The 14,754-nt window shown below is 40.3% G+C and overlaps 3 protein-coding genes across 16 annotated transcripts in view; 1 reads left to right on the plus strand and 2 right to left on the minus strand.

Moving 5' to 3' along the window:
* The window catches only part of LOC149717933 (uncharacterized), a 45,613-nt gene extending 37,512 nt beyond the window's left edge, over nucleotides 1-8,101 (minus strand). Inside the window, exons 1-2 of the mRNA XM_089841455.1 lie at nucleotides 7,420-8,101; nucleotides 6,154-7,270 (exon numbers count right to left, since the gene is read on the minus strand). Coding sequence (XP_089697581.1) covers nucleotides 6,154-7,111 — 958 coding nt within the window. The 5' untranslated portion in view covers nucleotides 7,112-7,270; nucleotides 7,420-8,101. The remainder of the gene's footprint in view (nucleotides 1-6,153; nucleotides 7,271-7,419) is intronic.
* The window catches only part of LOC149717930 (Kv channel-interacting protein 4-like), a 283,534-nt gene that overhangs the window by 122,171 nt on the left and 146,609 nt on the right, over nucleotides 1-14,754 (minus strand). For all 3 annotated transcript variants that reach the window (XM_089841516.1, XM_089841533.1, XM_089841524.1), the window contains one exon: nucleotides 10,233-10,291. The gene's annotated coding sequence lies outside the window, so the exon portion shown is untranslated. The remainder of the gene's footprint in view (nucleotides 1-10,232; nucleotides 10,292-14,754) is intronic.
* Nucleotides 8,223-14,754, plus strand: part of LOC149717934 (uncharacterized) — a 46,766-nt gene continuing 40,234 nt past the window's right edge. For 8 of the 12 annotated variants that reach the window (XM_089841637.1, XM_089841644.1, XM_089841665.1 and 5 more), the window contains exon 1: nucleotides 8,287-8,613. In XM_089841637.1, coding sequence (XP_089697763.1) covers nucleotides 8,302-8,613 — 312 coding nt within the window. In that variant the 5' untranslated portion in view covers nucleotides 8,287-8,301. The other 4 variants (XM_089841672.1, XM_089841677.1, XR_016368259.1 and 1 more) reach the window with 3 other exon arrangements.

Consider the following 14,754-nt stretch of genomic DNA (forward strand, 5'->3'; position numbering starts at 1 on the left):
CCTGCAAAAAACGTTTCGACTAACCCACGTTTATATCAGAACATTTTTCTTCGAGTTATGAGAAATCTAGTTTAAAAAAAAATTGTAAAGCGTTAATTTTTTTATTGGGGATTTTTAAAAACGAATTGTGAAACTCGAAAATTAAATAATTAAAGAAAGTAAAAAGAAAATGCTAATATTGCAGCCGAACTCGAAATCTATTAGTTAAATTTTTTTTACATTGTATCTTGTGTGGCGTTTGAACTTCCATTTTTTTTACACTTATCATAGTGAAAACTTTTAAATTAGGCAAAGTTCTTCTTGAAATATATCTATCCCTTCAAATTCAGAACATCTAATACTTGAAACATTTCAGAATACCTTTAAAAAGTTGTAACTCTTTGGGTATGGCCATGCATTCTTCCCACACGGACTGGGAGTGGGGAGTAAAAAAGACAGGCTAATATCTTTTCATAATATTAAACACCTTGAACCTCAACATCGCGACGTTAGCTGTATAAGCGTTATTATGTAAGAAGAACGGTGTATAATTGAGATTCAGAACGGTGTGAGCATGATAGATCTCTTTCTACTCATTATACCTAACCCGTCCGTGTAGGCTGCTATTTAAGTAGTTAGACACGAAACAGAAAAAAGAAACGCGTCAATTCAAAAAAACTTGCAACATAAACAATCCGTTACATTGAACCGAAATTGTACGGCGCTAAATAACTCAACAGATAGACGAATTTAACGAAACAACTGGAGTAAGTTCCCGCCTGGCTTCGGTACACGCTTAATTTTAATTAGAGATGTACCGCGCGTGCTTAGTATCAAAATGGTCTATCGGTATTTTAATAAACACGTGTTTTCTCGCGCGTGGCCATTGGGGATTAGCCTATCAATACGTTTTAGCACGTGTTGCAAATATTCCTTATTTTTTAAGCACGGGTCTCGTGGTGGCGCGCGATATATCACGTCATCGTTGATCCGTTACGCTAAACGAAACGCGTATATAAATACTCTACTGTTCAAGCGCGGTTTTCATCGATTACATACTATGTTTAGCACAAGAGATTCATCCGCCTCAGCTTTCTCTAGTAGGCAAACTAATCTTGGTATAAGGGTTGTACCAAAAGCGTGCCCCCACCCCTAAGTTCGCGGGTCCCATCTTTGGAAAATAAACAAGTTTAGCTAAGGGGGGAGCGAGATGTAAGCGATGGCGCATCAGTTGTACCTTGGTTGTATAAGCGGGGAGAAAACTGCTAGGACAACAAACATTCTCTCAATCGTCTCTCTTTTCCAAGGGGAAGATGGGTGAAGAGGGTAGAAGAAAAAAATCCTACAGCACTGGGAGCGAATGACAATAAGCAGGGCATGTAAGTTAAACAGCTCTAGAGTCTCGACCCGGGCGCTTACGACAACGAAAATGTTGCCATTTCAATTTGCTAAGAGTAGGCAAGGCTACAAGACGGCTGTTGAGATATTTTACTAGATAAGGAAGATGAAGTCTGCTTAGAACCGACTACGTCTTATCAATGCACTGCTTGAACGGTCTGAAATATATTAGACAACGCAGATTCCTTGACTTTTAAAATGATTTTCTCTAACGTTTCCCCGATACATTTTAAAAACCTCCGACCTTTCCAGATACAGTAGCAACCCTGAGCAAAGTCAATTCAATTTGGCGCAACTCAGTCCCTAGCCAAGAAAGAAAAAAAAGAAGGCAGCGCTGTAACATTTGGGTTTTAAAAAGAATGATTAAAAGTCAAAAATGAAGGCCGGGGAGAGGAAACAGTAAATGAAAAGAAAGACGAAGAAGAAGAAGTTGGGCCGGCGGAAACGAATCCACGATGTGCGAAGTGTTTTGTTTCGCTATAAGATGATTAATTTCATCATTTTTTCATCGCGTCATTCAAGATCGTCATCACTCCGCACCGTGAAAAGAAATGAGAAGAAAAATAATCTATCCTTTAACGAATAAGATATCCAAGATGCAGGGGGAAGGTGGAACACTCTGGCACAGAAAACGAAAGCTATCATTCGATTGGCGCTATAGCTATGTCGATACGATCTTAGCGGATTACGCTGGCCTGGCCAATTTGGGCCCTTTTTAAGTTATATTATATAAAGATTGAAAGAGGGGGGTAGAGAGTTGTTAATATTAAGTGGGGGTCCTTTTATATCGTTTGGAGGAGACGAAGGAGAAGATAAAAAGAGCCGACAATCTACGGTGCTGCAGGCTCGCAGGCCGTGCTGAGCATAAGCTCCGAAACGCTTCACGCTTGGTCAGTCCAGGCGAGCTTAATTGGCCGTGCGTCGAGGAAACTGCGATTCCCACGCGTGAAGCCGCACGGCCAACTTGACTGTGACAATAATTACCAAAAGCTACCTCGTGTATACCCGTGACAAACACATTCTCGTGATAACTTAAGAAGAAGTTTAATTCGTTCAACAATTAAAATTCTTAATTGACATTAATGTTTCGTGAAAGAATATACTCTCCATTCTCCAAGTCAAAGCGTTTATGGTGAAAGTCACTAAAGACGTTGGTTGGGTTATCATTAAATTCTATGTAAAAAAAGTTTTGTCTCATGAAATACTTCTTCATATTTTTCAAAATTCGATATTAACACTGGCTCGTAAATGTATTCGAGAGTTAGACACGGAAATCGTCAAAAATCTTCCAAACTAGTCATTACATTTCAAAAGAAGAGCGCATTTTAATTTGATAAAAAATATTAAATAAAAAATAAAATAATTTTTTTTATATGGTTGCCGCCACTTTTTAGCTACTTTGCAATATGGTAGCCTGTGTATACGTAAAGCTAGCTACAAGACGCGGGAAAAAGGGTGTTATTGATAATTTTTGCCATTCACTCATCAAGCGTCATAATTATACAAGAGGAAACTCCCTTTAACTTCGAGGTTTCATTCCTTTTATAGCCTAACACGGACACTTCCTCCCCTTAAGTTGATGACCCTCCCCTTTGAAATATGTCAAATCAAAGTTTGACGAGCTAAATTACCGACCACTAACTCGAACCCGGCTTATTCACGCATCGCCTATCCTTCGTCAACCAAATTAACGGACACATATAAAAAAATAATCAATGTTTTTAAACTTGATCAAAACTGAAAGCTAGGCCTAGACTAGGAGAGAGCGTGTTGAAAATTTATTTCGCTATTGTCTTGTCGCCTTGTCTACACGACACGTTACGTGTCACCTTATCACGTTTCGTTATGTTATGTTAAAAAAAGGCTTATTAGGGGGAATTCTAACTGTACGATGTTTATATTATCAGATGTAAAACTTGTTACAAGCTAATTTGAGTTTTGAAGATTATATTATTAAAAATAAATTTTGATTAATTATAGAAAAACGAATATTGGATTATTTAAGTGTGTATCTCTACTTCCGGTATGACGTGCACAATCAAGTTAACCAACCCCCTATCGAGGGCTCTAGTGATTTATCCATATCCCTGTGTAACAGCGTTGGATGGCCCTTAGTACTTACTGCCTTTCATAGCAGCAAAGGTCACGGGGTCTGAACAGTTCGAGCTGTTCTATTTCTCAGCGGGACATTGAAGCAACCGTACCAAGGGGACAAATGGACGGTGCAAATTGCAATATACTCTTCAACTAGGTCTATATTTTGAAAGAGCAGTAAGACGCAGTTTCCTGCAGCTATAACGAAAACATCTCCGTTCTGTGCAAGCGGCACTCCATGTCTGAAAGTGTCGACAGGTTCAAGTAGGGAACTCAAAGATTATAAGGATGGTTTCGGAAAAGGGGCGTTTGGGGTCAAATAACTGTTTTTAGCCACACATACGAGGACACTCTCGGGTTTTTTAAGTGTAGCGTCGATAGAAAAGGATACGTAGAGCGGAACAAGATATCTTCAACACCACGATAGAGTAATGACAAGGAGTGTTTGTCATTTAAGTGATAGTTACTTCCTTGAAATGGTCAGCTGACATGTTTAAAGAGTAAAGTAACGTCATCACTAACGGAAGGATAGCAGTTTTAAGGACATTCAAAGAGCCTGCATGCTTTCTCTAAGGCATAACTGCATGCGTCAAAGGCAAAAGTTTGCTGTGTCGAAGGCTACCCTGATTTATACTAATTTCTTCAGATTGTATTTTTCCTATATTTCTTTAAACCAATTTAATATTTAAAATGTTCAACCCTAATTTAAATGCTTTCACTCAAGAGTGCATTATTCTCAAATTTAATACTTAATTTAAATTTCGCGTGGATAAATTTAAGCAAATTTGCTTGGATATATATTCCTTAAGAATGTGATCACGAAGTGTGCAAATCCTTTATGTACGACAATATATAAACATTTGAAAACCGAAATTTATAACACGGTTCGAAATTTTTAAACATATGAAAATCAGTCAAGCCGTTAGAGTCGCGCGGTGTATTTTATACGCTCTTTGTAAACAAGACTATGTGCCCTTACATCTTAAAAAGGGGGAGAAGGTTGCATGAACATTTTAATTCATTGAATTATTTTCTTAAAATTCGGTTTGTACAAATAATTGGCGTGTAAATATAGTCGCACGACCCCCGTGTTTTCGCTTTTCTATTTACCATGTCCGACTGTATCACTCTCTCTTTCTCCCTGACTCACTCACTCTTTTGCACGCTTAAGTCTGGAGGAGAAGAAACTAATAGGCCTTTTCGACGTTAGCTTAGTAAGCGATATACTACTGCCTTTTACGTAAATGGAACTTTGAATGTCGTTTAACCTTAGCAAAGGCGAGATCAAGGTTGAACACGTCTTACGTAGAAACGGCTGATTTAATATCTCCATCTACAAGAACGAAGATGGGGCCTAATTATTTGGTAATGTACCAAGGGGGTTACAGGAATTGATTTAATTCTTCTAAGAGTTTTAAAATATTAGTTTAAGTTCATTGATGCGCGTATGATTAAAACTAAAGGTGAGAGTTAAAAAGCATTTCTAAAAATCATATTCGTGGATAAAATTACTATATTCAATTAGTAAATCAAGGGGGGGGAGTAAATGACTCGCGCGTGATTTGTAATTGGCCAATTTGACACGCTTCTAAATATTCATATTCATGGGATTTGGTTTTACTATATATTTTTATTGGTAAATTGGAAAAATGTAAATTTAAAGTTAATTTATCTGATTTTAACCTGAAAAAATCCTCGTGGGTTTTTAATTTTGGTTACACACGGCATTCATGACTGTAGCGCGGAGAAGTTAGAACTTTGGAAATTAAAAATATTTCCGTATATAATGGACTTCCCATATCGTCAAATGAACCGTGAAATTACGAATTAAATTCTATACAGTTATAATTTTTAAATACTGGCCAAGCTTAAAATTTACTGACGTAATTATCTAATGAAATATATTTTGAAATTCATATTATTAAATTCTAAATTATAATTACGATATAATTGGGGCTAAAATGCTCTGATAATTGCTTTAAGGGCTAGAAAGGTTTCTTAAAAAGTTTTATCATTGCAAAAATTTGCAAAACCTTTTAATTTAAAGGAAGCAAAATTTAAAAAGGTGTTTCTACACGTTTAATATTCAAATTAAGAGGAATTTCTGAATATTCATTCTAGCTAAATTTATCGACTAGGAGTAATAAATTTAAGTGTAGGTAAGGATATGAAGCTATGGTTATTAAACATTTACCCTAATAAGTTTTCCTCTTTTCCAAATATAACATTTTGGGGTTTGAAACATCACGAGATGATACAATTGAAAATTCGTGAATAGTTATATTTATGTCTCTACATTTGCGCTCTTAAACAAGGGATTTAAAGGGTACTTAAGGAAATATTTAAAGGTAAATGGAGGTCTTTAACGCTTTATCGCGAAGGTCTTCTCTATATTCTATCTCTCTTTATCATTGTTATTACGTACAGAGAAATGGTAAGATTTCAATATTATGGAGAAGAGAGTCTCTCCTTCTCTGAAGATACAAGCGTGCGATACGCCAAGAAAATGGACTTTTGATGATGGCGTTATAACTTAAACGACCAACCTACAGAATCACTACTCCAGCGTATACTAATACTTATCTAGTAGGTATATTTTGCGGCTCACACGTGTTTGTTTGTACATCAACAGTGCACGAGGGATTGTTTTTGGGGGCAGTAATGTATTGTATTTTTTCTTACCTGAGCTCTTTTCGTTGGCTTCCAGGCCTTCGAAGGCTTTACTGGTCATCTCAAAGAGAGCGTCCAGAGGCGAGGAGTTGGCATTGCCGGCGTTTCCACCGTGGCCACCACCACCACCACCCGCGGCGCCGTTGAGCGTCAAAGAGCCAGCGGGACTCTCGGGAGAATCGCTCTCGGCGGATTTCTCCGACCTGGAATCGTCGTCGGCCGAGCGAGGCCTCCGTCGTCCCAAAGAGGAGCTTCCGCAGTCCCAGGGTCGAACGATTCCTCGCGGTTCCGCCGCTGCAGCGGCGGCCGCGTGAGCAGCGACGGCAGCCGCTACGGCCGCCGAAACGTGATGGTGATTGCCGTTATGGCTAGCGTGATGGTGATTGTTCGTTCTACATCGCGTCGTTGACGGCGGTTTGTGGCTCAAAATGTCTTTGATGAAGAAGGAAGTCAAGGGTTTGGTGGTGGCCGGTCCCCCTGGTCCCGAAGGCGGGGGTGGTGGCGGAGGGACCACCGGGGCCCTCATTCTGGGTTGCACCATGCAAAGTTTCTTTATGGGCTTGAAATATTCGTCGTCCAGCGAGCTGGAGCAATCACCGGCCGAAGGGGTCAATCCGCAAGAACCGGAAGTGGTATTATCGTCCGCGGTGGACGTGACGTCAATCTCGTCTTCCTCGTCCTCGCTCATTCGGACGTCTTCGTCCTCGTCTTCGAGTTCTCCGAGGTCGCGAGGGGTCGAGGCTCGTTCGGGACCCCTGACGCGATGGCCCCCAGACGCTTGGCCCGGAGAAGGAGTTCTATTATCGTCTCGGACCAAGCGGAGTCCCGCGGTAGACCCGGCCGATGACCGGGGACTCATGTTCTGTCGGTCGGTAGGAACTTCGTCGGCGCAACAAGGCGACGAGAGGGATCCCGATTGCCGGGAGGAGGGGGAAGCGGAAGGCGACCTCGTAGGGGAAGACGCTGACATACTCGAGAGACCGGGACTCAGTGTCGGTTTGGAACGGGGGTCATGACAACCCCCCTCCCAACCTCCTCGATCTTTCGCGCGCGACAACGAAAATTGCAAAGTTTCCTTCGAACAATCTCTAAATATCAATATCGCACCAAATGGTACTAGTCTTCGAATCTAGAAAATATTAATAACGAGTCAGTATAACGTTGCCAGCAATATTTATTTTAGGTTTAAGAGGCAATTCGCTTCTAGGGTCCATTAATAAATGGTCAAGAAAATAAAAGCGATTCGCTCCCTCGAGAGACGAGGATTTGGAAACTTACCGCGTGTTTGGAGACTCAATCAACTCGGTGCGATTTTACTCTTTGAATATTTTCCGTCGAAATAAACCGAAGTCAACGGATAACATGAGCTCGGAGGCGAGCGGCGTCCTGAACCGAGGCTTGTCCACGGAGAAGTTAACGCGATGTAACAACAACTAGGCTTAACCACCGGTCGAAGTCCCGGACGTCGATCGCGAGAGCGCGCTCGAGTGTTGCTAGTGGCAAACGAGGCGCTCTGGTTTGAGTTATGGACCGCTACTGTCAACGCTTGACACGAGTCCTCGTACCTCTTCAGCCGCAAAAACGCCAGCGTACGCGTATTACCCCAAGACCTCACGCGCCTGAGACGTTGCCAAGCGCGACAGAAGTTAGCAAAAACTTGATGGATAAAAAACGGTCAAAACAACCTCGTGTGGGCTGGACACCGCCTCGGCCAGAGAAGGGGGGTTTTAGTTAGCGGCGAATAAGGGGGGGGGGACGACGGAGCTTTGTAGAATGCCGACAACGAGGCAGAGGGGCTTCGAAGGATTGTATCGTTGCGAAAAGAATGAAGGGGATGCTACAAACCGAACAAAAGGAGAGGTACGGAAGGGGGACTGCTCGAAGGTGGACTTAAATTTAGGGGGAGAACTTGTTTAGCGATGAAGCGAATGCCTGAGCTAAAGACGTACCAAGTTCTTCGAAGGCCTGAGTGCCTAGTGCTGGCAACGAGAAAAAACGGCGGTGCTAAGTTGGCTCACTACCGAAGTCAGCCTAAACTCGAAGCCACGATAAACGAAAAAACCCAACAGAAATGTCGTCAGGGGGAACGAAAAGGGGGTGAAATTTCGTTGATAGGGAGGTTGGGTGATTACCAACCACGGGGAGGGTGAAATTAAGGGGATGAATTGGGTGGGTTCGAAATGGCCGAAATGGGTGGCGCCTAAAAGGAAGAGGCTGAAACCTAGTATCCCCACACCCGGAAAGGTTCTGGAGGATTCTCTCCGAGAACCCAAGTTGCCTCAGTTAGTATCGCGTCTCTCCTCGTTTACCAAGTTTGTAGGGATACAGCAAACGCCGAGTTGTAACTACTCGGGCTTCGCGGACTCTCCTTTGTGGAAAAGAAGGCGTCCCTCGAACGGAGGCTGCCGATTGGTCGGTGGGACGGTGTCAGCGGCCGGAAAATTACGTAAACGTCACGATATATATTCCGAGGTAAGTAGTAAACGAAAGCGGACTGCGAAAAGCCAAATCTATCATCCCCCTTTTACCTAACGAATTAAAAAGGGGGTCGAAATATGTCGGGGTGCCACCGCCAAAAGATACCGAGCTATAAGGAGATTAAGGGAGAGGCAATGAAATATCGTTAAAAAGGTGAAACGTAGTTACCCTAGTGGTGGTGGCGGTGGTGGAAGGAAGGCCAAAAAACAATTACGTTATCGCGTGGCGCCATCTAGTAATATTTAACGGAAAAACGCGGTGGCTCCCGGGTACCCACGCTAGAGAGTGCACCGTCCCTCCTTACCTGCCTCCATGATTTTCTCATCCTCAAAACCAATTATTTCGAGGTAAGAAAAATGATATCGCGGCGAAAATGCTTTTCAGTAATCAGTATCGGGGATGAAAAATTATCGATTGACTTTTTAAATAGCAAAGCCAGTAATTGCAGTCATCCTTAAGTTCGATTCGCATTATCGATAAAGACTCAATCATAAGGTAAAGATTATTATTTTTCTTCAACCCTAAGATTAGTTCATAAGGCGAAAGTTCAATATTGACATAAAAAAAAAAAAAGAAATACGGTATATACATATTTCACAGAGCCAATTATGCCATGGTCGATATTGGGTAATGTCGCGGTTATAGGTCTAGAAAATCGGTTGTTTACGTATATGCCCGCGGATAGTTGATGCAAAACGGAAATCGTTGATGCCATTATAGCACGAAATCAACGATTAAATGAGAACGAATATATTATACAGTATTATCGTGGTTCGAAGGCTGAAAACCACCCACCACTACCATCTCTCCTCCTTCTATACGAGCAGCCACTCATTTGCTCAGATGGTAAATAACAAACCTCATTAAATTTCGCCTTGCCTAATGACATACGAACTTCGTAATTGCCTCTGACGCCGCGACCGCTACAGTTTACGAGGCTAAATATGCCTGACTTAATAATTTTCCAATTTTGTCGATGATATGAGAAATAAGAAGGCACAAAAACAAATTTTTCCCACCCGAATAATGTTTTTCATAATTACTCAGAAATTAGTTTTCGCATTTATGGAAAACTCTTCCTAAATGAAGTAATAATGATATATATTTGGAACAAATATATATAAGTTCTTTAGTATATTTAGTTAAACACTATATACTCTTAAAGCGGCAGGAAGAAACCAAAATTATACACGTAACCTTAACTTAAGTGGGGTTTCATGGGGCACCTTATACTGGAAAAGGGAATTATTTTAAAATATAAGCCTAAAAGAGATTTATAAAAATAGGAATGCAATATTATATGTAGAAGCGCGGTCTGGCGAAACGCGAAATATTTTTTATGTAACGTTGGCACGGTATACTATTGTATATAGTGTCCTTAGAATTTAGATGGATGAGGAAACGGCATAGTTCCGTTTCCACGCCCCTGGACGCGATGCGAGCTTGACCCCTAAGTACAGAAGAAGAAAAAAAAATGGCCCATGCTGCGAGCAAAAGACGCTCGTACATTTTTTCAGCCAAGTTCTTTTCCCAAGACCACCTTTGATATTATATAGACCACCCGACTTATCTTAAAAGAAGCCCCCCTTATGATGGAAAAATTTGACGCTTACCCAAATCCTATAAACGTCTCCATTCATCCTGGTCCGAGTTGAATTGAAAAAACGTCTTCCTAAAAGAAAAAGGAAACCGTTAAAAACTATACGATTTATAACATATTTGACATTAATTTTTTAACACAAATTAATGTAATAAATAAAATTAACCACATAAAGCATTGACTTAGTAAGCAGTTAAATAATAAAAAAGTATGTTTCTAAATGATGGAAAATTTAGTTCACTTCAGAGCTTCTCTGAAATTATTTGATTGGAAATAACTTTTCAAAATGAATCGATATATCAGCTTTAATTTGCATAAAGAGGGAAGGAAAGGTATACTCGATCTCTAAAAAAAGTTCACCCAAATTTAAATTATCACATTCATACATGAACAAAATAATTTCAATCTATGAAGTATAAAACATTTTATGGAGTGCCACTCTTCGCATTGTGTTTCTGATTCATTTTTTTTCTGAGGTCGGTGCGAGTGCGGGTTATTGGCGCGTACTAATACCCACACCGGTTACGCATCAAACGTCACGAGGCAAGAACGCGGGCAAAATTGAGGCGGGAATATCATGGAAGCATTGCCGCGGAAAATGCGGAGAAGCGCGCATGCGGGGGCCCCCTTGCTCTCTCTCTCTCCTCTTCTCGCCATCTTCGTTCGATCCCGCTCCGCATCCCTCATCTTCCTCTCATCTCCAGCGTAAACCGGAGAGGGATCGTATCCCCATCCGATCAAATATCTAAGCATATGCTACGAGTCAAAACGACGACACGTGTTGAAAACATTGTTGCCCATCTTAAGCTTGGTTATTATACATATTTCTCTCTATGTGTTATATTAATACGCTCAGCTTCCCCCGCGGTTTATCAACAGATTTTGAGGACATACACGTGTGCCCTGATAACCTTTATCGCGCGTGAATATCAACATAAGTCTATTATATAAATGTAAGTTTAAGTCGCAATTTATTTGCTACGAGCAGGCATATTTCATAAAATAATACAATTTAAAGCATAGTGGTGTTCGGCAGGGTAAACATTTCTACAGGCGCAATCCATCCATGTTAAATCCCATAGCGCCTGTAAATTGTTTTTCCTGTCCTACAGATGGATGGAATAAATAAATACTATTTTAAACTTGGCAAAACGTTAGAGAACTTTAAAGATATTGATAGTTTCGAGGTATCACGATGGTAAATAGCTATATACTGGTATTTTCATTATAAGGCAAAGGTTAATGGTTTCCAATAATCCCAAGCAAGAAATTACGTGTTGGGGTATCTCACTTAATAGAGACGAATAGCGTCGGGTTCCCTCATCCTTATTATTTCCTATCGTCATCCAGGACAGACTGGACACTGGCTATCCCGTGTTATACGATGGGCAAACAAAATATAATACCATTCACCCCGTAAGATTCAATTACAGTCAAGGCTCTTTTAGCGTTTTCCTAACCTAACTGGATTTTTATGGAATTTGCCTTTCATCTGTGGTATAACTTCGAGGTGAAATTTACTCCATGTACAAGAAGCGGATTTACCGCGCGACTAGGGGGATTTTTATTTTCGGCGTAAAAAAGTGGCCAATTGTTTGGACCGGATATATAGGGGGTCTTATGGCCGCTGACCCGCCGCTGCCGGGTCCCTCGGGTCGCGTTTAGGAGATTAATAGGGCCTTACTCGGACAACGGTCAAGGAAATAAATGGGACCAATGTAGGAGTAAATGAGTATAAGGGAAAGCTACCCCCCCGTCCGTCTCTCAAGGGGACGCTTTAAGAGAATTCATTCTCGATGGTCATTTTGGTCAGCTCCTGCTATTAATGACCCCACAGGCCGGTTCGCATTGTAACCAAAAATTTATATATATTTCCATTAGAGTAAATAGGTCTAAACATTGATCTGAAACAAAGGGCAATGAAACCAAAGTCCAATATTCATTATAAGCCGTTATGACTGAACCGTAATGTCCAGCTCGATAGGTTTGTGTCAAGCTAGTATACCAAAGTGCAGTTAAGATAGAAGCTTGATATTGGTTAACACTAATTTGTATTCCACGCATAAATATCAGAGATTCAGTATACGATATGTGCTAAGTACAATTTTAATTTTAATTTTAATTATTCATGACCTATAAGATAATGTATAAAAAATGGGCCCTACCCCAAAATGACCATAAGGTTTAGTACCGTGTAATGTTCAATATATGCACCTCATTATAGCCTCCTAAAGTAGGTAGTGCCCCCTGTCGATCGTTATACAAGTTAAACGTTAAAAGAATGGACCAGGGAGTTTTCGCCGCGCTTTATGGGGATTAATCCCCCTTACTTACGAATTTAGTTAGGGGCTTCACTAATTACGGCCACGCAACTACTGCATGGGCTTTTATATTATAAATAAAGCGAATATAAGCTGGCTATAATATATAACTGTTACAGTATTATAGTTAGCTGCGACCCGTAGCGACACATAAATATTTTTAATGGCCAAAGAGTTTTATACATGCAGCGAACGGCTATTTGGGTTTAAGAGCAGCTATATAGTGTGGAGGATTATTACTATAGGTACATGGTGAGGACTAAACTCGCTGATAAAGTGCTTCTAATATCCGGTGGTCCGGTCCATTCGCTAGCCGTAACGGACAACGACACACACGAGTCAATAACGCGTAATGTCCAGCCAGTAAGGTATAGCTAGTCACCTCCTACTAATGACTAATAAAAGACGACCCTTGGTTGAGGAGAACAGAACGTGTTTAGTGACCTTTGTATATTAAAGTGGAATTTAGAAGACACGTATACACTGCATGTAAATAAATGATTAAATAAAAATTATTAAGGAAAAATTTATATTTTAGACGATTTCGAAAAGGTTTTTGATACTTTCTGGTATTATGTACGCATATTTGAATTGAGTTTGGGATTTTATGCATGAACTCTTAAGTGAAAACAACAGCATGAAAGAGGCCTAATTTGAAAGCAATTAGGCTTCGAAAAAGTAACATTTTACATTATAAAATTATAACCTATCTCTTCGGAAAGAATATTTTCAAATTAAGCCATGTTTTCCTGGTGTTAAATTGAAGAATAAACAAGGTGTTTACTGAAAACAAAAAACACGCAACTAAGTCTATTTACACGCAGTATTTTGGAATTTCTCCAAAATAAACAGAACTGTGGAACAAGGTTTATACTTTTCAATATTCTTGTTAAAACTGATAAAATTCGCAGTATTAAAAGGTAAAAGTACACGAGAGTGTATATACATTATAATTTTGGCTGAGAGCCGAGACTGCTTCGCTTTGAATTCGTTATACATCGGAGACTCGAATGTTATATTAGTGTTTTTAACGGTGTTAGCCCGCGGTTACAAAACTCGGCGAGGATATTAGCTTCTAGATAGTGTTTGGCCTCAGAGTCTCGCCTATAGCTAAGCTAAGGCTGCATGCTCTCTAGCAATTCGAGTCGACATACGGTTGGTTTATAAAATGTATAATTGAGTGCTTGAAAGCTATAGCTAGACCTCCGAAACAAAACCAAAAAGATTTAGCCCGGGAAAAATCTCTCTTTAAATTACGGAAAAAAAGAAGATTTGGATGATTTTGTAGTAGAAGAGAAACAAATTGAGTTTGGCACGCTCGGAGCCAACCGTAAATCACTTAAGTCGAGCGAGAGAATTTTAAAAATAGCTCCGCGAAAATTAGATTGAAGAAAAAGAAATTTAACTTGCCGAAATGTCTATTTACTATCAAGAACATAAAAAACCCGAATAAATTTACTAAAATTCGCATAAATCAGTTTAAAAATACGGCAAGGCATGGGTTAATGTATTTTATTCAATACTCTTAATTAGCTCGAATTACCGCATGGGCTCGCTAAACCTTCAGTGGCAAAAAGTATGAAGTTTTTTTTATGATAAAACCATGTTGATATGAAAATTCTACGGAGCATCATCGTGAAATGGCAAAAAGAAAAACATGGGAAGTATATGCCTAGAAAGTAGAAATTGGGGCCAGTCTACTACGGTTGCCTCGAGTCTGTTTTGGCGTAGTAATAAGTAAAGTCAACTTTGCAGTTCCAGAGGCGTTCCGCTTCCAATTTGACCATGACCCCCTGTATATATACATAGGCGAAAAACAGAACGACATCGTCGCCCGAAACATTAGTCTGCCAGTCAAGATGCGACGAACATCTTTCGTTATTTTTTTTTTCAAGTTGAGAATCAACCGCGTTACAAGGCGGGAAACCGTGTATTCCGCATTCTTCGAGATAGAAATAAAGATACGGTGGAGTATACTTGTCAGTGATCAATTCTCCACTTGAAAAAATCCTGGCGGGATAATTTTTTACGCCGGGGTTCCGTCATTATTTTTAGCATTTTCGCACGCGCTAATGTCGCTTGGCCCTTTTTTTATATAAGCGAAGGCGGGAAACTAGAAGAGGTTGACATCTTGAGTCGCTTCAACGGATACAAACAAAAGTAGGATAATTTAAAAGTCATCGCGACACTTCTGGCATCCCTCCTCGGAAACCA

Source organism: Phalangium opilio, unplaced genomic scaffold (assembly GCF_054372755.1).
Source record: "Phalangium opilio isolate 3A_F unplaced genomic scaffold, DU_Popi_V2 ptg000003l_1, whole genome shotgun sequence".
NCBI classification, from domain to species: domain Eukaryota; kingdom Metazoa; phylum Arthropoda; class Arachnida; order Opiliones; family Phalangiidae; genus Phalangium; species Phalangium opilio.